The sequence below is a fragment of the Oncorhynchus tshawytscha genome, linkage group LG22 (genome assembly GCF_018296145.1).
Source record: "Oncorhynchus tshawytscha isolate Ot180627B linkage group LG22, Otsh_v2.0, whole genome shotgun sequence".
Classification (NCBI taxonomy): domain Eukaryota; kingdom Metazoa; phylum Chordata; class Actinopteri; order Salmoniformes; family Salmonidae; genus Oncorhynchus; species Oncorhynchus tshawytscha.
In genome coordinates, this window is record NC_056450.1 from 43,646,750 (window position 1) to 43,674,046 (window position 27,297).

At 41.1% G+C, this 27,297-nt stretch overlaps 1 protein-coding gene across 2 annotated transcripts in view; it reads left to right on the forward strand.

Annotated features, from left to right (window-relative positions):
- Nucleotides 1-19,448: 19,448 nt before the first annotated feature.
- irak1 (interleukin-1 receptor-associated kinase 1) overlaps nucleotides 19,449-27,297 on the forward strand; it is a 63,957-nt gene continuing 56,108 nt past the window's right edge. The window contains exons 1-4 of one of the 2 annotated variants that reach the window (XM_042304323.1): nucleotides 19,449-19,802; nucleotides 24,797-24,964; nucleotides 25,568-25,720; nucleotides 26,150-26,232. In XM_042304323.1, coding sequence (XP_042160257.1) covers nucleotides 19,691-19,802; nucleotides 24,797-24,964; nucleotides 25,568-25,720; nucleotides 26,150-26,232 — 516 coding nt within the window. In that variant the 5' untranslated portion in view covers nucleotides 19,449-19,690. The remainder of the gene's footprint in view (nucleotides 19,803-24,796; nucleotides 24,965-25,567; nucleotides 25,721-26,149; nucleotides 26,233-27,297) is intronic. The other variant, XM_042304324.1, reaches the window with a different exon arrangement.

The following is a 27,297-nucleotide window of genomic DNA, read 5'->3' on the forward strand; positions in this document are numbered from 1 at the left end:
CGGTCGAGTCTCGGACGCCGATCACTGAAAGGGTTAGTTGACTGCATTGCAGGACCCATGTCTGTAAGGAGGGAGGAGACGTTTAGGGCAGCAGTGGATTTTATAAGAAAACAACAAACAGAAAATGTGTACATAAAAACGAAAGGCAGCTGTTGGTTGATGTTCTTTCTGTGGGATGGGCTGTTTATTGACAAACAAATAACGCAGCTTAATGAACAGCCCACAACAGATTGCTTCCTGATACATTTTTACTTTTTTTGTTGTTGTTTTTTTTTGTCATTGTTTTGTTCTTTGTTTCTGCTTTAAACCTGTTAGTCATCCACTGCGACCCATGATCCTTTGCTCAAAGCTTACAGGACGTGGAGGACCTACACTTCCTGTATACATCATCAGCCGGAAACTATGGAATCCATGGTTTAAGATATCATTGTGAAAATGGGACTGAAACAGGGTTGGATTTGCCTAAAGCCAAGGCACCTGTCCTGTCTGGCCCTTTATAAGTGACTTGTCAATGTTGTTGTTCTGTGCTCCGTGGATAGAGGCCTCGCAGTATACATATGCCATGTAAGCTTCCACTGCTTCTGTTGTAGCATCCTCTTACTACCGCAGTACGCTCAGGGTGAGTCCAAAATGGCACCCATTTTGGTGCCATTTTGGATGAAGCCTCGGTTTTCAGTCCACGCTCTACAGTCCAGGCCTATTCATTTAGGTGACATATGTTTTCCTCAACCTATATTATGTCAATGCGTCTCAAATGGTACCCTATTCCCTATGTAGTGCACTACTTTGGACCAGGACCCCTAAAAGTAGTGCACTACTTTAGACCAGGACCCCTAAAAGTAGTGCACTACTTTAGACCAGGACCCCTAAAAGTAGTGCACTACTTTAGACCAGGACCCCTAAAAGTAGTGCACTACATAGAGAAGAGGGTATCATTTGGGAGTCACCCTGAAGCTTTGAAACTAAAACACTGTTGATGCTGACAGATAACTTCCTATCTGATGGTTGAGGTGATGAAACCACAGGGTTTTAGAGGCCTAGATACACCAATGACGTGTGGTTTGATGAACGTTTGGCTACTGAAAAACAGGTTTCATTTGATTTCAATGTGTTACAATTACAAATCTACTGATGCCTTTTCTCGTCGTTGACTTATGTAATGGAGGCTGACTGTAGTCCCACAAATAAACAGAAGCAAATAATAGCAAATAATCATAAAAACTGTATTTAAAAAAAAAAATGTTTTTACTAGTAATGCAAATGAGACAGTACATGAACATTTGACCCAGATTCTCCTAAATTGAAGTGTTTCCCTATAGTCAGACAGGAAGCTAAAAGCACAACTGGACCCAGGCCTTATTATAGCCAATGCTCTATGGATTCGTCACATTTTGTGTTGTTGTCAATACCTAAAGTATCAAAACTTTTCTAATAGTCAAATTACATCCCAAAGACCATTATCAATAACCAAACCCACTGGAGGAAGTTATGTTGTTGTCTGTTGTGTGTGTGTGTGTGTGTGTGTGTGTGTGTGTGTGTGTGTGTGTGTGTGTGTGTGTGTGTGTGTGTGTGTGTGTGTGTGTGTGTGTGTGTGTGTGTGTGGGGGGGGAATGGTCAATAATTAAAAGGTAGACAGCATCGTGGGCCAATTTCCACTACAACTAAGAGTGTTGAAGCGCGAGGCTCAACTTCTCCTCTGTTTTGGTCCCGTGAAAAATCAAAACCAGTACACTTGGTGCAGATACTGTGTGAGAGCAATACTTGCTCATCTCAATATCTCCGCTACTGTTCGTGGCAACGGCATTTAGTCAAGTCTACTTTATTCTTTATTTTTTATGTATTCAGTTCAGTTCTAAAAATGTATTTCAAATAGAGGATTGATTATTAAATATTCCAGTTTTGACGCAGCCACTGGATGCCAACACAATACTCCTTTGTGCCATGCGACTGCATTATCTTCTGTGCTCGTGGCTTCATGATACTTGCTTCTTCTGTTAGACGAGTTGCTTTCCTTTAGTTTAAAATCGCAGGTAGAAAGTCAAGAGATGTGACACAAAACAAAACATAACGCATGCTAGTGATTTTAGGCGGTTGTAGGAAGCTAGAATCTACTCCATGGTCAATATAGAGGGTTGTAGGAAGCTATAACCTACTCCATGGTCACTATAGAGGGTTTTAGGAAGCTATAACCTACTCCATGGTCAATATAGAGGGTTTTAGGAAGCTATAACCTACTCCATGGTCACTATAGAGGGTTGTAGGAAGCTATAACCTACTCCATGGTCAATATAGAGGGTTTTAGGAAGCTAGAATCTACTCCATGGTCACTATAGAGGGTTTTAGGAAGCTATAACCTACTCCACGGTCACTATAGAGGGTTTTAGGAAGCTATAACCTACTCCATGGTCAATATAGAGGGTTTTAGGAAGCTATAACCTACTCCATGGTCAATATAGAGGGTTTTAGGAAGCTATAACCTACTCCACGGTCACTATAGAGGGTTTTAGGAAGCTATAACCTACTCCATGGTCAATATAGAGGGTTTTAGGAAGCTAGAATCTACTCCATGGTCAATATAGAGGGTTTTAGGAAGCTAGAATCTACTCCATGTTCAATATAGAGGGTTTTAGGAAGCTAGAATCTACTCCATGGTCACTATAGAGGGTTTTAGGAAGCTATAACCTACTCCACGGTCACTATAGAGGGTTTTAGGAAGCTATAACCTACTCCATGGTCAATATAGAGGGTTTTAGGAAGCTATAACCTACTCCATGGTCAATATAGAGGGTTTTAGGAAGCTATAACCTACTCCATGGCCACTATAGAGGGTTTAGGAAGCTATAAATCATGGTCAATCTGCAGGGTTTTAGGAAGCATAAACTCCATGGTCACATTAACCTACTCCATGGTCAATATAGAGGGTTTTCTACAATTTCCACGGTCACTATGAAGCTGAATCTACTCCATGGTCAATATAGAGGGTTTTAGGAAGCTAGAATCTACTCCATGGTCACTATAGAGGGTTTTAGGAAGCTAGAATCTACTCCATGGTCACTATAGAGGGTTTTAGGAAGCTAGAATCTACTCCATGGTCACTACAGAGGGTTTTAGGAAACTCCATGGTCAATATAGAGGGTTTTAGGAAGCTAAATCTTTTCACTATAGAGGGTTGTAGGAAGCTAGAATCTACTCCATGGTCACTATAGAGGGTTTTAGGAAGCTAGAATCTACTCCATGGTCACTATAGAGGGTTTTAGGAAGCTAGAATCTACTCCATGGTCACTATAGAGGGTTTTAGGAAGCTAGAATCTACTCCATGGTCACTATAGAGGGTTTTAGGAAGCTAGAATCTACTCCATGGTCAATATAGAGGGTTGTAGGAAGCTAGAATCTACTCCATGGTCACTATAGAGGGTTTTAGGAAGCTATAACCTACTCCATGGTCAATATAGAGGGTTGTAGGAAGCTAGAATCTACTCCATGGTCACTATAGAGGGTTTTAGGAAGCTAGAACATATTCTCCATGGTCAATATAGAGGTTTTGCTATAACCTTGACTCACTATACAGGGTTTGTAGAACCTACTCCATGTCCTTGGTCACTATAGAGGGTTTTAGGAAGCTAGAACCTACTCCATGGTCACTATAGAGGGTTTTAGGAAGCTAGAACCTACTCCATGTCCCTGGTCACTATAGAGTGTTTTAGGAAACTAGAACCTACCAGCGTTTTTAGATAAGAAATCATGCGAACAGTGACATCATAGTCAGTCAGATTTAAAACGTACGGTTGGAATTAAATCAAATCTGCAGTGAGCAGAAATCGGCATTCCTGCGCAGACAATTAGTCTACAATTTGTGTGTTGATCACAAGCTAAATTTAAATCTGTTTTGTTTCACCACATTAACAATGTCTCGCTAAATACATTAGTTAAAACATTCCTTTTTTTTTTTAAATCTTCTGGCTCAACAACAAATGTTTTAATGAATTTTACCCAACACTCAATCCCTCACTCACACAGAAGCAATTCCAGAAGTGCACCGTAATAGGGCCCTGACTAGAAACACAGTGTTTCTAATCTGTGCTCAGTCTTGAATATGAAAAACATATTCTTGCACATCAAAACTCCAGAGATCTATTTGTTATTGACTTCTTACATTGTAACATATTATGATAGTATAGATTTATTATTACTTTAAAGCAACGATATGTTAAATGTGTAATTCCCTGATGGACTCTACAGTATGGATGTTGTGAATATGGACCTATTACAGTAGTATTCAGACCACCAGACGTCTCAAAACACACTGGGGAGAATTTATTTTTTTATCTCCATGAGAATTTTTTTTGCCTTCCTGTAGATCATATGTAAGAACTGTGAAAGTTCAGACCACCCCTGTCTCTACCTGGGGAGAATATGTCCCATATCTACTAGAGATACAGACCCCTGTCTCTACCTGGGGAGAATATGTCCTATATCTACTAGAGATACAGACCCCTGTCTCTACCTGGGGAGAATATGTCCTATATCTACTAGAGATACAGACCCCTGTCTCCACCTGGAGAATATGTCCTATATCTACTAGAGATACAGACCCCTGTCTCTTCCTGGGGAGAATATGTCTTATATCTACTAGAGATACAGACCCCTGTCTCTACCTGGGGAGAATATGTCCTATATCTACTAGAGATACAGACCCCTGTCTCTACCTGGGGAGAATATGTCCTATCTGCCAGAGGATGCTTTGTCCTCCTCAATAAAATACAAAGTGTAGACAAACAATAGTTTGGATGTGGCCCATATCTCTCCTCTTGCTTCGCTTCTTCCCTTGCCCTAGAGACTAGGGAGGGGCACAATGGATAATACGAGTGCTCTTGCTCACAAAGGGCTATGAAATATCTTCAAATTCACTACAGTGCGGGGAGAAAGAACCGGTAAAGGTCTAGCGTATCAAAACAAAGCCTGACATGATCACACCATCTGCATTGTTGCAGTTTGGAAGTTTTGGTACAAGTTGACTGTTTTACTGAGTGAACCCCCAGTGACTCCAAGCACCACTGGCTCTCTCTCTCCCCCTCTCTCTCTCTCTCTCCCCCCCCCCTCTCTCTCCCCCTTTCTCTCTCTCTCTCCCCTTTCTCTTTCTCTCTCTCCCCCTCTCTCTCATTTCCCCCTCTTTCTCCCCCCCTCTCTCCCCTCCTCTCTCTCCCCCTCTCCCCCCTCTCTCTCCCCCTCTCTCTCTCGTTCCCCCTCTTTCTCCCCCCTCTTCTTTCCCCCTCCAGCTCTTTCTCTCTCTGCAGATCATCACAAGAAGCTCTTACACTACACAAATACCCTTTCCACCCTATTGAGCCGAGCTGAGCTGTACTGTGCTGTCTCCTATATTATTTCAAGCACAGTTCCAGCAACTTTGCTGGATGCGGAACTAGGTCAGTGCAATTCAGTTTGTCTCAGCTCAGCTCCGTAGTGTGAAAGGGTTTTAACAATACAAGGGTCTGACTCAGTCTTCAGTAATATGTCTCCCCTGGTCCAGAAACCTGGAGGTGGAGGCTAGAGGAGGATGTGGGTCAGCCCGTTACACCAGTTTGAAGGCAAAATATGCACTTTTCATTTTCCAGTTTTAATATTTAATGAAGCAGAAATTGGATATAGTAAATATCAAAAGTAGGATGAAAAAATGAATTGGTTACTTTCAGTGCATTCGGAAAGTATTCAGACCCCTTGACTTTTTCCACATTTTGTTACTTTACAGCCTTATTCTAAAATAGATTAAATAGTTTTTGCCCCTCATCAATCTACACACAATACCCCATCATGATGTTACAATACCCCATAATGACGTCACAATACCCCATAATGATGTCACAATACCCCATAATGACATCACAATACCCCATCATGATGTTACAATACCCCACAATGACATCACAATACCCCATCATGATGTTACAATACCCCATAATGACATCACAATACCTCATCATGATGTTACAATACCCCATAATGACATCACAATACCCCATCATGATGTTACAATACCCCATAATGACATCACAATACCCCATAATGACGTCACAATACCCCATCATGATGTTACAATACCCCATAATGATGTCACAATACCCCATAATGATGTCACAATACCCCATAATGATGTCACAATACCCCATAATGACATCACAATACCCCATAATGACAAAGTAAAATCAGGTTTTTAGACATTTCTGGAAGAACCCCCCGGAAATATTACATTTACATAAGTGGCTGGGCAAATAAAACCATAATTTGAAAATAAATTCATAAAAAATCCTACAATGTGATTTTCTGGATTTTTTTCTCATTTTGTCTGTCATAGTTTAAGTGTACCTATGATGAAAATTACAGGCCTCTCTCATCTTTTTAAGTGGGAGAACTTGCACAATTGGTGGCTGACTAAATACTTTTTGCCCCACTGTATATATATATATATATATATATACAAAAATATATGTCCCACTGGTTGTTGATTCTTCACAAAAAAATACAGTTTTATATCTTTATGTTTGAAGCCTGAAATATCGCAAAGTTCAAGGGGGCCGAATACTTTCGCAAGGCATATATATATATATATATATATATATACAGTGCCTTGCGAAAGTATTCGGCCCCCTTGAACTTTGCGACCTTTTGCCACATTTCAGGCTTCAAACATAAAGATATAAAACTGTATTTTTTTGTGAAGAATCAACAACCAGTGGGACACAATCATGAAGTGGAACGACATTTATTGGATATTTCAAACTTTTTTAACAAATCAAAAACTGAAAAATTGGGCGTGCAAAATTATTCAGCCCCCTTAAGTTAATACTTTGTAGCGCCACCTTTTGCTGCGATTACAGCTGTAAGTCGCTTGTGGTATGTCTCTATCAGTTTTGCACATCGAGAGACTGAAATTTTTTCCCATTCCTCCTTGCAAAACAGCTCGAGCTCAGTGAGGTTGGATGGAGAGCATTTGTGAACAGCAGTTTTTAGGGTGGTGCATTTAGGTGCATTTATACGGAGACTTGATTACACACAGGTGGATTGTATTTATCATCATTAGTCATTTAGGTCAACATTGGATCATTCAGAGATCCTCACTGAACTTCTGGAGAGAGTTTGCTGCACTGAAAGTAAAGGTGCTGAATAATTTTGCACGCCCAATTTTTCAGTTTTTGATTTGTTAAAAAAGTTTGAAATATCCAATAAATGTCGTTCCACTTCATGATTGTGTCCCACTGGTTGTTGATTCTTCACAAAAAAATACAGTTTTATATCTTTATGTTTGAAGCCTGAAATGTGGCAAAAGGTCGCAAAGTTCAAGGGGGCCGAATACTTTCGCAAGGCACTGTATATACATTTGCTAAAATAAAAAATATAACAGATTTCGCTTTGTCATTATGGGGTAAGTATTTAATCCATTTTAGAATAAGGCTGTAACAAAATGTGGAAAAAGTCAAGTGGTCTGAATACTTTCCGAATGCACTTTATGTCTTGAAATTCTGTCATTGTGATCAGTGTGGACTTGAGGACTGGATCGAAGCTCAATGTCTCCATTACCTGGTTCACTCTGTAGGGCTGAACTGACCCGGACAGCATCGAAGCTCAATGTCTCCATTACCTGGGTCACTCTGTAGGGCTGAACTGACCCGGACTCTGCTGGTTCTGTTTCCTTTCCAGCAAGTAACCAAGGCAACCCAGTACAGCTAGGCATGGTTTGACTCTGCAGTAGAATCCGGTTCAAGTGAACATTATTGCCAGTCTGGCTAGCTGAGCTGCAATCTAAGGTCTAGTGCCTTGCTTTGCGGATATACATTATACACTGTATTGTGTGACAGATGTGGCCTTTGATTAAAATAATTGGATTTCTAAGGAAAGAAGTGGGTGGATAGGACAAGTCCCAGATCTGTTTGTGTTGTCTTGCCAAAGTAACGACCCTAGGAATAGGTAAGATGACACAAATGGATCTGGGACCAGGCTACAATTTCACAACGAGGATCTTGCATTCCTTAAGTGAGAGTTAAGGTTAATAACAGGTTATATATATATAACATATATAACAGGTTATAATGTAAATAACACATTAATAACAGATGGTTATAACACTTCAATCAGATTGTGTCTGTTTGGACTCAACTCTCACTCAGTATGTAACCAACCTGTAGTTGATTGTGATGTTTGCCTGTTAAATAAGAAGTCCCTAATTTTTCTGTTGGATTTGATTAAAGACATATCCAGTGGTTTAGAATACATATCCAGTGGTTTAGAATACATATCCAGTGGTTTAGAATACATATCCAGTGGTTTAGAATACATATCCAGTGGTTTAGAATACATATCCAGTGGTTTAGAATACATATCCAGTGGTTTAGAATACATATCCAGTGGTTTAGAATGTAATTTCATGGACACACAGCTAGACGGGCTTTTGATGTGATAGCGTGTAGTGAAGAAGAAATTAAGAACTATTCTTTAAAAAATATATATATATTTATGGAAATAAATGAACGTGCCAGTTTACCAGGACTTGTGTTTTCTTTTAGTGAAGGAGAGTTGTTTTCTAGAGACATGTAGTTCTTCATGTCCCCTTCTTCAGGATGTTAGATTGAACTATTTCAGACACCGTAGCTTTGACGATGCTGTTTAAACTGTCTCTCGCGCCAAATCACTGCTTTTTAAAAAGCAATAGTATATCAAGCAAACAAGTGAATTGACCTTTTACGTCATTATTCAATTTGCTTTAAAAAAAAATCCCCTACACTTCTATCCCTATGCGTCAATTGTGTAATAGTTGACATTGACATATAGGATTAAGCTAACCTTGACGTATAGGATTAAGCTAACCTTGACGTATAGGATTAAGCTAACCTTGACGTATAGGATTAAGCTAACCTTGACGTATAGGATTAAGCTAACCTTGACGTATAGGATTAAGCTAACCTTGACGTATAGGATTAAGCTAACCTTGACGTATAGGATTAAGCTAACCTTGACGTATAGGATTAAGCTAACCTTGACGTATAGGATTAAGCTAACCTAACCAGATTTATTTAATGAATTCAGGTTGATATAAAACAAAGTAAACTTTGATACACATTTTTAAAAACTCCACTGTTGGAGAAGAAGTTAACTGTCTATTTAACATAGTCTTGTGCCTTGAAGTACTAGAATTTATACTGTGGTCGATTGTGTTTTTTATTTTATTCTGAGTCCTGTATTTGCCTCTTGTTGCTATTCTGCGCTTTGAGTGTATTATAGAGTAATAGATCAAGTATTTTCTCAGTTTGATGGATCATTTGCCTGCTTTCTTTTTTTTAAACATTTAAACAAAAACGTATTTAGAGGAACTGAGGACTATAAATAATATATATATTATTAATATGTCATAAGATCTTTTGAGAATTTAAGATTTTTTTTTTTTTTTTTTTCCGTATCTTGTTTTAGCACTTTGGGAAATTGTTGTTGTTGATTAGCATTATTATTATTATTATTATTATTATTATTATTAGTAGTAATAATATCAAATAATTGGTCATCGTTAGCCTGCCTTATCCCTTCTGACCACGGCTTTATATGAGATAATATTGAAATCATGGCCAGTGTATGAAATACAAAAATTAAAGATCTGCACTTTATATAGTCCGTTACCTGACAGGACACTCATCACCCTGTTCTATGTGTTTCTACCTTTGTCTGAATTAGTCGTTTTTATTTTAATATGTTTTTATTTAGTTTGAACTAGTAATGCAAGTGGATGGGTAGTCCTAAATGTTAGAAAAACTATTTTATTGAAACAAACATAGGTTCGGGATGTCAAGGGTTATAATGTATTATTGTTATGCCATTTCCTGAAGCTGAAAAGCATAGTTTGTGTCAACTTTTATAGTAATGTATCTGTTTGTTTGATTCTATGTAACAAACTTACTAGTAAACAACATATATCTATCCAGCTGGTCTTGTATGTAAACATGTATTTTTTTCATTCATTCTGTAATGGTTTTCTTGACTTGAAGGAGAGGCGGACCAAAATGCAGCGTTGTTTCTATTCATGGTTCTTTAATAAAGACTCTACACATGAACAAACTAACAAAACAAGAAACGTGAAAACCCAAAACAGCCCTATCTGGTGCAAACACAGAGACAGGAACAATCACCCACAAACACACAGTGAAACCCAGGCTACCTAAGTATGATTCTCAATCAGAGACAACTAATGACACCTGCCTCTGATTGAGAACCATACCAGGCCGAAACATAGAAATACCCAAATCATAGAAAAACAAACATAGACTGCCCACCCCAACTCACGCCCTGACCATACTAAAACAAACATAGACTGCCCACCCCAACTCACGCCCTGACCATACTAAAACAAACAGACTGCCCACCCCAACTCACGCCCTGACCATACTAAAACAAACAGACTGCCCACCCCAACTCACGCCCTGACCATACTAAAACAAACATAGACTGCCCACCCCAACTCACGCCCTGACCATACTAAAACAAACATAGACTGCCCACCCCAACTCACGCCCTGACCATACTAAAACAAACAGACTGCCCACCCCACCTCACTCCCTGACCATACTAAATAACGACAAAACAAAGGAAATAAAGGTAAGAACGTGACACATTCATTCATTCATTTGGGCGACATTCATTTGGGCGACATTCATTTGGGCAACCACGAGTCACTTTACATCGCCACGTGTGTAATTCATATCCGAACCCTGACTAGAGCCATGCCACATATATTCTAGCCCAAACCTCCACCAATCCACTCTCTCCAGCTATTTTGCATTTGTGAAATTATTTTGATGTGATATGAAAGTAGAGGGATTTATGTCTCTAGAACTGTACCGCAATTGAGAATCGATTCACGTTTAGATGGAGTATTTGGTTGCTTTGGCTTCCAGATCAAATTCGCCCCTTTAAACAGAATATGTAAGGTCAGCCCCTGTGTTGGGTCTGTGTACATTTAGTTCATTTGAGCCTAAATGGAGAGTGGAAAACTTCTCGTTTTTCGTTACTGAATTTGCACAACCAAAATCGGAAAAATCATTTTATTTTCTAATTTATTGTAAAAAAAAAAATTTGGACATGGAATAAGAAATAAAAATCAACAATCAATTACATTTTTGGATTTTAGTTTTGTTCATACCGGGAAGTACACGCCCCTCATAGAATATTCACTGGAGTTAGGAGGGAGAACAACATCTCCTTTTTTTTCTCGATAGAAATAACACCATTCTCTATCATTGTGATTTACAAATTGATAAGAGCTACCTACAGATAAGAGCTAGCTAGCAGAGTAAGTCATTTTAATAAAGGGATTCTAAATATAAATAACCACTTGTTTTAGATCTGGACAGTCATATGGCAACAAACTGAAATATATCACCTTTTACACAGTGATGTCGGGGCGACAAGTACCCTAGTGGTTAGAGTGTAGAGGTGGCAGGTAGCCTAGTGGTTAGAGTGTAGAGGTGGAAGGTAGCCTAGTGGTTAGAGTGTAGAGGTGGCAGATAGCCTAGTGGTTAGAGTGTAGAGGTGGCAGGTAGTCTAGTGGTTAGAGTGTAGAGGTGGCAGGTAGCCTAGTGGTTAGAGTATTGGATTAGTAACTTGAAAGGTGGCAAGATCAAATCCCCGAGCTGACAAGGTAAAATGTTGTTCTACTCATGAACAAGGCAGTTAACCCACTGTTCCTAGGCTGTCATTGAAAGTAAGAATTAGTTCTCAATTGACTTGCCTTGTTAAATAAAGGTAAAATAAAAAAAAGGTTTATGAAATGCTGGACGGTCGTTTCTCTTTGATTATTTGAGCTGTTCTTGCCATAATATGGACTTGGTCTTTCACCAAATAGGGCTGTCTTCTGTATACCACCCCTACCTTGTCACAACACAACTGATTGGCTCAAACGCATTAAGGAAAGAAATTCCACAAATTAACTTTTAACAAGGCACACCTGATAATTGAAATGCATTCCAGGTGACTACCTCATGAAGCTGGTTGAGAGAATTCAAAGAGTGTGCAAAGCTGTCATCATGGCAAAGGGTGGCTACTTTGAAGAATCTCATATATAAAATATATTTTGATTTGTTGAACAATTTTTTTGGTTGCTACATGATTCCATATGTGTTATTTCATAGTTTTGAGGTCTTCACTATAATTCTACAATGTAGAAAATAGTAAAAAATAAAGAAAAACCCTGGAATGAGTAGGTGTGTCCAAACTTTTGACTGGTACTGTATATGCAATAATTTGGGATACGTAGTCTATTTCAATCACTATAGAACGCAGACCATACGTCCACGACTACTGGACCTTGACCGTTGTCATCACAGTTCCATCATTAGTGAGGGTAGATATCAGGGTAGATTTATAGGACTACTGGTTAACCCCTATTGAATGCTTGTCTCACCTTCCAATAGTTAATGGATTGATCCATTGAATATGACAAACATCAGGATGAATCAAACCATTGTATTTTTGATTCACCAATATATTTTGTTCATAATGGCTCTCCAAACCTGTCTTTTTATTATTGATAAATGACTTACCTAACTCTAAATAATATACAAAATCAGAGTATTTTTATTTTTTTAATCTATCAATTGGTGCTGAAAAGGAGATGAATATGTATGTATTTAAGAAAACATGGCTTCCTTTCAATGAACCCTAATATTCTGAACCTTGTCTAAAGTAGTGCACTACTACCCTATAGACCCTGGTCTAAAGTAGTGCACTACTACCCTATAGACCCTGGTCTAAAGTAGTGCACTACTACCCTATAGACCCTGGTCTAAAGTAGTGCACTACTACCCTATAGACCCTGGTCTAAAGTAGTGCACTACTACCCTATAGACCCTGGTCTAAAGTAGTGCACTACTACCCTATAGACCCTGGTCTAAAGTAGTGCACTACTACCCTATAGACTCTGGTCTAAAGTAGTGCACTACTACCCTATAGACCCTGGTCTAAAGTCGTGCACTACTACCCTATAGACTCTGGTCTAAAGTAGTGCACTACTACCCGATAGACTCTGGTCTAAAGTAGTGCACTACTACCCGATAGACTCTGGTCTAAAGTAGTGCACTACTACCCTATAGACCCTGGTCTAAAGTAGTGCACTACTACCCTATAGACCCTGGTCTAAAGTAGTGCACTACTACCCTATAGACCCTGGTCTAAAGTCGTGCACTACTACCCTATAGACTCTGGTCTAAAGTAGTGCACTACTACCCTATAGACCCTGGTCTAAAGTCGTGCACTACTACCCTATAGACCCTGGTCTAAAGTAGTGCACTACTACCCTATAGACCCTGGTCTAAAGTCGTGCACTACTACCCTATAGACTCTGGTCTAAAGTCGTGCACTACTACCCTATAGACCCTGGTCTAAAGTAGTGCACTACTACCCTATAGACCCTGGTCTAAAGTAGTGCACTACTACCCTATAGACCCTGGTCTAAAGTAGTGCACTACTACCCTATAGACCCTGGTCTAAAGTAGTGCACTACTACCCGATAGACCCTGGTCTAAAGTAGTGCACTACTACCCTATAGACCCTGGTCTAAAGTCGTGCACTACTACCCTATAGACTCTGGTCTAAAGTAGTGCACTACTACCCTATAGACCCTGGTCTAAAGTAGTGCACTACTACCCTATAGACCCTGGTCTAAAGTCGTGCACTACTACCCTATAGACTCTGGTCTAAAGTAGTGCACTACTACCCGATAGACCCTGGTCTAAAGTAGTGCACTACTACCCTATAGACCCTGGTCTAAAGTAGTGCACTACTACCCTATAGACCCTGGTCTAAAGTAGTGCACTACTACCCTATAGACCCTGGTCTAAAGTAGTGCACTACTACCCTATAGACCCTGGTCTAAAGTAGTGCACTACTACCCTATAGACCCTGGTCTAAAGTAGTGCACTACTACCCTATAGACCCTGGTCTAAAGTAGTGCACTACTACCCTATAGACCCTGGTCTAAAGTAGTGCACTACTACCCTATAGACCCTGGTCTAAAGTAGTGCACTACTACCCTATAGACCCTGGTCTAAAGTAGTGCACTACTACCCTATAGACCCTGGTCTAAAGTAGTGCACTACTACCCTATAGACCCTGGTCTAAAGTAGTGCACTACTACCCTATAGACCCTGGTCTAAAGTAGTGCACTACTACCCTATAGACCCTGGTCTAAAGTAGTGCACTACTACCCTATAGACCCTGGTCTAAAGTAGTGCACTACTACCCTATAGACCCTGGTCTAAAGTAGTGCACTACTACCCTATAGACCCTGGTCTAAAGTAGTGCACTACTACCCTATAGACCCTGGTCTAAAGTCGTGCACTACTACCCTATAGACTCTGGTCTAAAGTAGTGCACTACTACCCGATAGACCCTGGTCTAAAGTAGTGCACTACTACCCTATAGACCCTGGTCTAAAGTAGTGCACTACTACCCTATAGACCCTGGTCTAAAGTCGTGCACTACTACCCTATAGACTCTGGTCTAAAGTAGTGCACTACTACCCGATAGACCCTGGTCTAAAGTAGTGCACTACTACCCTATAGACCCTGGTCTAAAGTAGTGCACTACTACCCTATAGACCCTGGTCTAAAGTAGTGCACTACTACCCTATAGACCCTGGTCTAAAGTAGTGCCCTACTACCCTATAGACCCTGGTCTAAAGTAGTGCACTACTACCCTATAGACCCTGGTCTAAAGTAGTGCACTACTACCCTATAGACCCTGGTCTAAAGTAGTGCACTACTACCCTATAGACCCTGGTGGGCACTACTACCCTATAGACTCTGGTCTAAAGTAGTGCACTACTACCCTATAGACCCTGGTCTAAAGTAGTGCACTACTACCCTATAGACCCTGGTCTAAAGTAGTGCACTACTACCCTATAGACCCTGGTCTAAAGTAGTGCACTACTACCCTATAGACCCTGGTCTAAAGTCGTGCACTACTACCCTATAGACTCTGGTCTAAAGTAGTGCACTACTACCCGATAGACCCTGGTCTAAAGTAGTGCACTACTACCCTATAGACCCTGGTCTAAAGTAGTGCACTACTACCCTATAGACCCTGGTCTAAAGTAGTGCACGACACAGGGAATAGGGTGCCATTTGGGATGCACAAATAAAGGTACACCATATTTAATGGAATGACTTTAGATAAATGTACTGAAAACCCTATTGAATGAAAACTCCACGAGAAAATCGGTTGGCCAGCAAGTGGGAGGGTTTTCAGCGGTTTAATTACATTTATTCATACCTGAGTATTTAACATATGTCTATGGCAGCAATTCAGAAAAGCATCCTTATTTAAAAAATATTTTTATATATATTTTACTTAACAAGGCAAGTCAGTTAAGAACTAATTCTTATTTTCAATGACGGCCTAGGAACAGTGGGTTAACTGGTCTAGGAACAGTGGGTTAACTGGTCTAGGAACAGTGGGTTAACTGGTCTAGGAACAGTGGGTTAACTGGTCTAGGAACAGTGGGTTAACTGGTCTAGGAACAGTGGGTTAACTGGTCTAGGAACAGTGGGTTAACTGGTCTAGGAACAGTGGGTTAACTGGTCTAGGAACAGTGGGTTAACTGGTCTAGGAACAGTGGGTTAACTGGTCTAGGAACAGTGGGTTAACTGGTCTAGGAACAGTGGGTTAACTGGACTAGGAACAGTGGGTTAACTGGTCTAGGAACAGTGGGTTAACTGGTCTAGGAACAGTGGGTTAACTGGACTAGGAACAGTGGGTTAACTGGTCTAGGAACAGTGGGTTAACTGGTCTAGGAACAGTGGGTTAACTGGTCTAGGAACAGTGGGTTAACTGGTCTAGGAACAGTGGGTTAACTGGTCTAGGAACAGTGGGTTAACTGGTCTAGGAACAGTGGGTTAACTGGTCTAGGAACAGTGGGTTAACTGGTCTAGGAACAGTGGGTTAACTGGTCTAGGAACAGTGGGTTAACTGGTCTAGGAACAGTGGGTTAACTGGTCTAGGAACAGTGGGTTAACTGGTCTAGGAACAGTGGGTTAACTGGTCTAGGAACAGTGGGTTAACTGGTCTAGGAACAGTGGGTTAACTGGCCTAGGAACAGTGGGTTAACTGGTCTAGGAACAGTGGGTTAACTGGTCTAGGAACAGTGGGTTAACTGGTCTAGGAACAGTGGGGTTAACTGGTCTAGGAACAGTGGGTTAACTGGTCTAGGAACAGTGGGTTAACTGGTCTAGGAACAGTGGGTTAACTGGTCTAGGAACAGTGGGTTAACTGGTCTAGGAACAGTGGGTTAACTGGTCTAGGAACAGTGGGGTTAACTGGTCTAGGAACAGTGGGTTAACTGGTCTAGGAACAGTGGGTTAACTGGTCTAGGAACAGTGGGTTAACTGGTCTAGGAACAGTGGGTTAACTGGTCTAGGAACAGTGGGTTAACTGGTCTAGGAACAGTGGGTTAACTGGTCTAGGAACAGTGGGTTAACTGGTCTAGGAACAGTGGGTTAACTGGTCTAGGAACAGTGGGTTAACTGCCTGTTCAGGGGCACAACAACAGATTTGTACCTTGTCAGCTCAGGGATTCAAACTTGCAACCTTGCAGTTACTAGTCCAACACTCTAACCACTAGGCTACGCTGCCAGAGAGAGTAAATGTGAATATTTGGGCTATCAAAACTGAATAATCACAAGGTACAGACCACACCTTCAACTGTATATGTTTAATGCAGTGAGTGACAGATAGGAGTTGGTATTACCCACTTTGTATGCCACTTGAACTTTGTGTGTCACATGATCACAATCAGTCATATCTAGTTTCCATCAAAGCAACATTCCCGAATGCAAATTCATGGAATTTCATGAATTGGATATTTGCTCAGTACTTGAATGATGAATAGAAAACCCCTCACATTAGAAGTCTTTAAAGGTGGTGGCACATTACTGCCATCTAGTGGATACATTTTGTTGTTGTTGTACAAATCGGGTTATTCTATAAATACACTACAATTCAGACATATTTGAGACTTTACGCAGGATTAATTAAACTAATTTTAAGCCATGTCAGATATAAGAATATTGAATACCTTATTGTGCATACAGTACCAACACAGACAGTGCCTTCGGAAAGTATTCAGACCCCTTGACTTTTTCCACATTTTGTTACGTTACAGCCTTATTCTAAAATAGATTAAATAATTTTTTCCCCCTCATCAATCTATGCACAGTACCCCATAATGATGTCACAATACCCCGTAATGACAAAGCAATACCCCATAATGACAAAGCAAAAAACAAGTATGGTGGTAGCAGCATCATGCTGTGGGGATGTTTTTCAGCTGCAGAGACTGGAAGAATAGTTAGGGTCAAGGGAAAGATTTTTTATATTTTACTAAGCAAGTCAGTTAAGAACAAATGTTTATTTTCAATGACAGCATAGGAATAGTGGGTTAACTGCCTTGTTCATGGGTAGAACAACATTTTAACTTGTCAGCTCGGGGATTTGATCTTGCAACCTTGCAAGTTACTAATCCGATGCTCTAACCACTAGGCTACTTGTCGCCCCGCTGCCAAGATGAACGGAGCAAAGTACAGAGAGATCCTTGATGAAAACCTGCTCCAGAGCGCTCAGGACTTCAGATTGTGGCGAAGGTTCACCTTCCAACAGGACAACAACCTTAAGCACACAGCCAAGACAAGGCAGGAAAGGGTAGCGTCATACCCAAGAAGACTCGAGGCTGTAATCTCTGCCAAAGGTGCTTCAACATAGTACTGAGTAAAGGGTCTGAATATTTATGTAAATGTGATAGTTTAAAAAATATTTATAAATTAGCAATAAAACGATTTAATCCATTTCAGAATAAGGCTGTAATGTAGGAGGCGGTAGTGCAGGACCTTGAGAGCATCATGTCGAGAGAGAGAGAGAGAGAGAGAGAGAGAGAGAGGATAGGAAAGGAAAGGGAGAGTTAAGAAATAATGTGTGTGTGTGTGTGTGAGGGGGATCAGTAACCAAGTAATATTAGGCTAGTTCCACATCATTGATCATCAATGATCATCAAGGGGTATGTACAGATGTAGGATCACATTTTTTCTTTGTTATGGTAAATCAAGTCTGGTATTTTAAAGTGGAAATTCGAAACTTTAGATGCCTTTTAAAACTTTAAAAGTTTGCTTTTCCTGCAACAACAGGGTAATCAAATTAAGATCTTACACCTGCATTCAGAGAAGTAGGCCATTTGTCAGAGCAATAGTCGTTTTCACAACTGAAGAGTATAGCCTACGTCTGCCTTTCAGTGAGCAGGAAAGGGTGTTGGTGAAGTATACCCATACTGAGAAAAAGGCTTATTGCAACTTAATGGATGATGGAACTACATGAAGTTCATGATGATCAGCTCAGATGCCATACTGTGCTTTTCTCCTGCGGTAACATTCAGAACTCACACACAGAGAGAGACACACACACACACACACACACACACACACACACACACAAGAACTGTCTATAGCTTAATAGCCAGCTAGTACAAGCCAACTTTGTTCAGTTGTTGTTGAGTTTGTTCCCTTTACATGCTAACTTCATAATAAGCTCTGTATCTTAGCTCACATGAGTATTTGTATCGTCCTGTCCCACAGTCTAACCCTTTCTTTGTGCTGCCAACCTAGGCTGGAAACACCTGGGAACTTCCAGCTATGAACAAAATGAAAAAACTGAAATAAAAAATGTAATAAACTGTGTTGTTATTTGTTTTTCCATGTCCAATTCTGACACTATAAATGAGAAAAGATGTCGATTTCATATTTTCTTTTTTCAAATTTAGAAACGGAAAAAACGACAAATTAGCCGCCGTTTTCCGTTTTTCCATTCTCCGTTTTCACACGGAAAACAAAATAACGAAACGTACATGGACCTACCAGACCTCCCTCTTTGGACGAGTAACATTAGGCTCCTTTAGTGCAATATTGGGCTAGCAAGAGACATTGTCTTGACAAGATTTCTAAGTTAATTGAGACGAGGTAGTTTCACTGCTATGCACTGCACATAATAATCCATTGAAATGCGAAGACATTTCTCAAGAAGGAATAATTCTATGTGAAAAGCCAATTAACGTTGTTCACTTTTATTTTATTATGTTTTATTGTTAATGAAAAAATATAACACAATATACAAACATATCTTACAAAACAGTTGACAAAATAACACAGCCAAAACGTTGAAACTTTACATAAAAAAATTAAATGTAATACAAAATTAACAACTTTTACATGGCTACATCAAACATGTCTAACAAAAAAAAACAAACACCGGTATATACAAGAAAATACTAAATGCGCATAAAAAATACAAATATATATATGAAATAAATCAAATTCCAGTAAGTGATACTTTTCCATGAAGGCAGAGGATGTGACGTACCCATCATGTGGGGTGGGGGGGCGTGGCTGACGAGTAAGTTCCGCTTGCTGGCGATAGCGAAGTTTCTAGGCATATTTAAAGCAGGGAAATAACTTATTGAATAACCGATTTATATATATTTTATATATAATATAATATAATAATATATATATATATTATATATATATATATATATATCAGCGTGATCGTTCTTACCGCAGTGAATTTGAAACCTCAAAACAAAAATGTTACAGCTAGCTTGCTAGCAAGGTTTTAAAAGATGTCGTCCTGGGATATCAGAAAGGTCTACTTGTACAAGTTGCCACCAGTTGTGCTGTGCGACTTCTCCCTTGTTATGGACAGTATCTCCGATGTGGACTGGGACAGATTCGGTAAGAAATGGCACTGACCGACATTGCTAGTGAGTTAAATATAGTTTCATAAACGATGCTAGTTAACTAGTATAAGCTATGGCGTCCAAGTTGAATGGACGTATTTCGACCGAACAGACGTAGAAAAAAAAGAAGAAAAAACGACGTAAATGATAAAAAAACGTCACAAAATGTGTTAGTAATAACAGCATGATCTGTTTCGGTTGTGCGGCATGGGGACTCCCCCCTCGTCAGAGATTGGGTAACAGTAGGGATTCTTCAGTGAAGTTCCTGTTGTCATTGTGTATTATAGTGTATTATATATACACACACTGACTACGTTATCTCAAAGTGGACAAATACATTATTACCCCGTTTTTCTCGTTTTTCAAGACAAGTTATTTTAAGGGAGTATGTAGCAGTGGTGAAAAAGTACCCAGTTGTCATACTTGAGTAAAAGTACCTTTTTAACAGAAAATATTACTTGAGTAAAACTCTAAAATATTTGGTTTTAAATATACTTAAGTATCAAAAGTCAAAGTATAAATCTTTTCAAATTCCTTATAATTAAGCAAACCAGACTGCACTATTTTCTTGTTATTTATTTTTTATTTACTGATAGCCAGGGGCACTCTCCAACACTCAGACATTTTTACAAATTAAGCATTTGTGTTTGTCAGATCAGAGGCAGTAGGGACGACCAGGGATGTTCTCCTGATAAAGTGCATGAATTTGACCATTTCCCTGTCTTGCTAAGCATTCAAAATGTAAGGAGTACTTTAGGGTGTCAGGGAAAATATACGGAGTAAAAAGTACATTATTTTCTTTGGGAATGTAGTGAAGTCAAAGTTGTCTAATATAAGGAGTAAAGTACAGATACCCACAAAAAACTACCTAAGTAGTCGTTTAAAGTATTTTTACGTAAGTACTTTACACCACTGGCATGCAGCACACCCGTCTAGCCGAACTGAAGCATGCTGTTGCATCACGTATCAAAATAGCAATTCATTTTATCATGACAAAATTTGACACTCTCATTGCCCCCCATAAAATAACTAATCACTGGTTAAATAATTAATAAATGACCGAAACCCTCTCGCTTCGCCGCTCCCTCTCAGGTATAACCGCTAGCTAGCTAGCTAGTAGTCACATGTGGCATTGGAGACAGCTAGATAGCTAAGTTAAAGCAGAGTGGAGGAGGTGAAGTCATTATCTTTCACTATAGATAATCTTTGCTTAAAGTTGATTTCCATTGACTATGAACACCATATAAAGTTAAGTATCTTTGCTAAGAATAGTATTGCTAGCTAGCTCAGTAAAAACTCATATTATACAGATAACAGACAGTTAACTAGCTGGGTACATAGTGAGAATTAACTAGCTGGGTACATAGTGAGCGGTTAACTAGCTGGGTACATATAGTGAGAATTAACTAGCTGGGTGCATAGTGAGAATTAACTAGCTGGGTACATAGTGAGCGGTTAACTAGCTGGGTACATAGTGAGAATTAACTAGCTGGGTACATAGTGAGTGGTTAACTAGCTGGGTACATAGTGAGTGGTTAACTAGCTGGGTACATAGTGAGAATTAACTAGCTGGGTACATAGTGAGTGGTTAACTAGCTGGGTACATATAGTGAGTGGTTAACTAGCTGGGTACATAGTGAGCGGTTAACTAGCTGGGTACATAGTGAGTGGTTAACTAGCTGGGTACATAGTGAGTGGTTAACTAGCTGGGTACATAGTGAGAATTAACTAGCTGGGTACATAGTGAGCGGTTAACTAGCTGGGTACATATAGCGAGCGGTTAACTAGCTGGTACATAGCGAGCGGTTAACTAGCTGGGTACATAGCGAGCGGTTAACTAGCTGGGTACATAGCGAGCGGTTAACTAGCTGGGTACATAGTGAGCGGTTAACTAGCTGGGTACATAGTGAGCGGTTAACTAGCTGGGTACATAGTGAGCGGTTAACTAGCTGGGTACATATAGTGAGCGGTTAACTAGCTGGGTACATAGTGAGTGGTTAACTAGCTGGGTACATAGTGAGAATTAACTAGCTGGGTACATAGTGAGCGGTTAACTAGCTGGGTACATATAGCGAGCGGTTAACTAGCTGGTACATAGCGAGCGGTTAACTAGCTGGGTACATAGCGAGCGGTTAACTAGCTGGGTACATAGCGAGCGGTTAACTAGCTGGGTACATAGTGGGCAGTTAACTAGCTGGGTACATAGTGAGCGGTTAACTAGCTGGGTACATATAGTGAGCGGTTAACTAGTTGGGTACATAGTGAGCGGTTAACAAGCTGGGTACATATAGTGAGCGGTTAACTAGCTGGGTACATATAGTGAGCGGTTAACTAGCTGGGTACATATAGTGAGCGGTTAACTAGCTGGGTACATAGTGAGTGGTTAACTATCTGGGTACATATAGTGAGCGGTTAACTAGCTGGGTACATATAGTGAGCGGTTAACTAGCTGGGTACATAGCGTGCGGTTAACTAGCTGGGTACATAGTGAGCGGTTAACTAGTTGGGTACATAGCGAGCGGTTAACTAGCTGGGTACATAGTGAGCGGTTAACTAGCTGGGTACATATAGTGAGCGGTTAACTAGCTGGGTACATAGTGAGCGGTTAACTAGCTGGGTACATAGTGAGCGGTTAACTAGCTGGGTACATATAGTGAGCGGTTAACTAGCTGGGTACATAGTGAGCGGTTAACTAGTTGGGTACATAGCGAGCGGTTAATAACCTCTTAAGTCGACCCGAGACGCAATCGTCCCATCTAGCCATCAGCAAATGCCAATGCGCTACGCCAAATGCTAATAGCACTCGTTAAAACTCAAACGTTCATTAAAACACACATGCAGGGTACTGAATTAAAGCTACACTCGTTGTGAATCTAGCCAACAAGTCAGATTATTAAAATGCTTTTCGGCGAAAGCATGAGAAGCTCTTATCTGATAGCATGCAACACCCCGAAATACCTGAAGGCGACGTAAACAAAAGAATTAGCGTAGCCCGGCGCTACCCAAAACGCAGAAATAAAATATAAAACTTTCATTACCTTGGACGAGCTTCTTTGTTGGCACTCCTATATGTCCCATAAACATCACTATTGGGTCTTTTTTCGATTAAATCGGTCCATATATACCCAAAATATCCATCTATGGAAACTGTGTGATTCAGAAACAGAAAAAAACACAGTTTCAAAACGCTACGTCATTTTTTAAAATTAAAAAAGTCGACGATAAACTTTCACAAAACACTTCGAAATACTTTTGTAATCCAACTTTAGGTATTAGTAAACGTTAATAATCTATCAAATTGATCACGGGCGATGTGTATTCAATAGCTCCACGATTTCAAATCATGTTCAAATCTCTCTTCCAAAACTTCCTGTCGGACACCGGATGGAAAGTGGTCTCTCTTCCTCGTTTGACCAATAAACAACGAGAAGGCAATTGACAAGACTGGCGACATCGTGTGGAAGCTGTAGGACTTGCAATCTCGGCCCCATTTAATTTTGTGTCCCTTAAACAATACATGCAAGTGGCGCATTGATATTTTTTTCAGTGATCAGTTTTTCTTGCGCCTTTCGATGAAACACACGCTCTGTTATAGTCACAGCCGTGATTTAACCAGTTTTAGAAACGTGAGAGTGTTTTCTATCCACACATACTAATCATATGCATATACTATATTCCTGGCATGAGTAGCAGGACGCTGAAATGTTGCGCGATTTTTAACAGAATGTTCGAAAAAGTAGGGGGTAGGCTTAACAAGCTGGGTACATAGCGAGCGGTTAACTAGCTGGGTACATATAGTGAGCGGTTAACTAGCTGGGTACATATAGTGAGCGGTTAACTAGCTGGGTACATATAGTGAGCGGTTAACTAGCTGGGTACATATAGTGAGCGGTTAACTAGCTGGGTACATATAGTGAGCGGTTAACTAGCTGGGTACATATAGTGAGCGGTTAACTAGCTGGGTACTTAGTGAGTGGTTAACTAGCTGGGTACATATAGTGAGTGGTTAACTAGCTGGGTACATAGTGAGTGGTTAACTAGCTGGGTACATAGTGAGCGGTTAACTAGCTGGGTACATAGCGAGCGGTTAACTAGCTGGGTACATAGTGAGTGATTAACTAGCTGGGTACATAGTGAGCGGTTAACTAGCTGGGTACATATAGTGAGCGGTTAACTAGCTGGGTACATAGTGAGCGGTTAACTAGCTGGGTACATAGTGAGCGGTTAACTAGCTGGGTACATATAGTGAGCGGTTAACTAGCTGGGTACATAGTGAGCGGTTAACTAGCTGGGTACATAGTGAGTGATTAACTAGCTGGGTACATAGTGAGCGGTTAACTAGCTGGGTACATATAGTGAGCGGTTAACTAGCTGGGTACATAGTGAGCGGTTAACTAGCTGGGTACATATAGTGAGCGGTTAACTAGCTGGGTACATAGTGAGCGGTTAACTAGCTGGGTACATATAGTGAGCGGTTAACTAGCTGGGTACATAGTGAGCGGTTAACTAGCTGGGTACATATAGTGAGCGGTTAACTAGCTGGGTACATATAGTGAGCGGTTAACTAGCTGGGTACATATAGTGAGCGGTTAACTAGCTGGGTACATATAGTGAGCGGTTAACTAGCTGGGTACATAGTGAGCGGTTAACTAGCTGGGTACATAGTGAGCGGTTAACTAGCTGGGTACATAGTGAGCGGTTAACTAGCTGGGTACATAGTGAGCGGTTAACTAGCTGGGTACATAGTGAGCGGTTAACTAGCTGGGTACATAGTGAGCGGTACCCAAGGTTTTTCCTGGCCACATCATCTAATAAGGAATAAACTCTGGGTCCTCCAGTATGACCCTGTAAGTAGCATTCAGAGTTTTTCCTGATCAGGAAGAACATAGCTGACAACATTAGTGCTGCTGAATGTAACTAAATTGTATTATGGTGTGATTTGATCTCTAAACAATGATTGATTTCTATACCATTTGTCCTCCATGGCAGCGTCTCAAGTGTTGACTGACCAGACTGACAGGCGTCTGGCCGAGAGGAGAGAGAGACGGACAGACTGGGTGATGAATCACTGGGCTCAAAGGAATGGAACAGTAGGAGAACTACTGAACATACTGGACAAGCTGCAGCTGTTAAGAGCTAGAGATATCATCTTGAACTGTGAGTTGGGGACAGACCTGGGAACAGACAGACACGTGTGCGTGCATCGACGGACGGGGGGACGCGGGCACGGACGAGGGGACGCGGGCACGGACGGGGGGACGTGGGCACGGACGGCGGGATGGCGGGACTCGTGCGGGGACGGACAGACAGAGGGAGGCGTGCGTGGACGGACAGGGGGACGTGTGAGTGGATGGGGGTGGGGGGGTGGGGGCGCGTGCGTGGACGGTGGGACGGACGGAAGCACGGGGGGAGCACGGGGGGGCTGACGGGGGGACAGAAGCACAGGGGGACGGACAGGGGAATGCGTGAGGGGACGGGGGGACGCGTGCGTGGACGGAAGGACGGGGACGGAAGCACTGGGGGACGCGTGGGGGACAGACAGGGGAATGCGCGAGGGGACGGGGGACGCGTGCGTGAACGGACTGGGGGACGTGTGCGTGGACGGACTGGGGGACGGGGGGACGTGTGCGTGGACAGACGGGGGGACGTGTACGGGTATCTGTAAAGAAGCCCAGGTCCAAGGTTTTCGTGAATCATTGTTCTTTATAATGGATGCATCTGTAAGACAGCTGTGTAATGGCTGCTGTTGTCTTAATGTAGGGAAGCCCAGTGTACTACGGCCCTCTTCCACTCCACTTGCTGCTCCGTCGCAGGTTAAACTGGAGCCTCTTGTTCCTCCATCTCATCTCTTCAACCCACCTCCTAAAGTCCATCCTACCAACACTCTGACCACTAAGGCTTACTCTCCACCTGGTAACGTCTCATTTAATCGCCGCTCACAGTGTGCTTTACAACAACTGATTATTAGAACACTTCTTACAAGATTTCACACTGCTTGTAATAACACAGGCTTATAACGTCTTATCATATTTTGTTCACCGTAGAATTACATATAGGATCTCTGTTTTTCATAGGATCTGTGTTTATCTCTGTTTTATAGGATCTCTGTTTTTCATAGGATCTGTGTTTATCTCTGTTTTATAGGATCTTTGTGTTTCTCTGTTTATAGGATCTCTGTTATATATTGATTCTAATATGTTCATAACATTGCTTGTGTAACGTCTTTTATTATATTTTTCAGTGCGATCATCGATCCATGTAAACCCAGTTTAAAATGCTGTGCTATCAGATCAGGTGGCAGTCTGTTCGCCACCTTTACTCTGGCTGTTTCTCTCCCTCCAGAACTGAGGTCTCTGCCCAAACCTGGCCCTCCACCCTCAGGGCTGAAATCACAGGACCACAGAGGGGCGTTTGTAGACCAACAGGTGACGGAAGCCATTAAGTAGCAATCAATCAAATGTACACCGACTATACCAAACATTAGGAACACCTTCCTAATATTGAGTTGCACCTCCTTTTGCCTCCACAACATCCTTAATCCGTCGGGACATGGACTCTACAAGTTGCCGAAAGCCTTCCACAGGGATGCTGGCCCCATGTTGACTCTAATGCTTCCCACAGTCGTGTCACGTTGGCTGGATGTCCTTTTTGGGTGGTGGACCATTCTTGATACACACAGGGGAAACTGTTGAGTGTGAAAAACCCAGCAGCGTTGCAGTTCTTGACACAAACCGTTGCGCCTGACACCTACTACCCATGTTCAAAGGCAGTTTTGTCTTGCCCCATTCACACTCTGAATAGCACACATACACAAGCCATGTCTCATGGCTTAAAAATCCGTCTTTAACCCGTCTCCCCCCTTCATCTACACTGATTTTGAAGTGACATCAATAAGGGATCATAGCTTGGATTCACCTGGTCAGTCTGTCATGGAAAGAGCAGGTGTTCTTAATGTTTTGTATAATCAGTGTATTTTAATAAAACCCCTTTTTTTCAGTGTTGACGGATCAGATTGAATTTTTTGCCAATAATTGGGCTGCTTGTGTAAACGCAGCCTTTGAAAGAGGAGCCGGTATGAGAGAGGAACTACAGTCACTATTGTTAGACTCGTTTTTTTTAGATTCAGATGTAAAAAGCAGAATGAAATAGTTGACTCCCGGAAATGGTTCGAGAGCGAAACAATAAAACAGAACTGACACACAGATATATATTTAGAACAGTTGTATTTCTCTGGTAGCCCGGCGGTCTCCGATGACTACTCGTTCCAGTAGTAGTAGTAGTTCACGGTTACTGACACCGGTAGTAGTTCACGGTTACTGACACCGGTAGTAGTAGTAGTAGTAGTTCACGGTTACTGACACCGGTAGTAGTAGTAGTAGTAGTAGTAGTAGTTCACGGTTACTAACACCGGTAGTAGTAGTAGTTCACGGTTACTAACACGGTAGTAGTAGTAGTTCACGGTTACTAACACCGGTAGTAGTAGTAGTTCA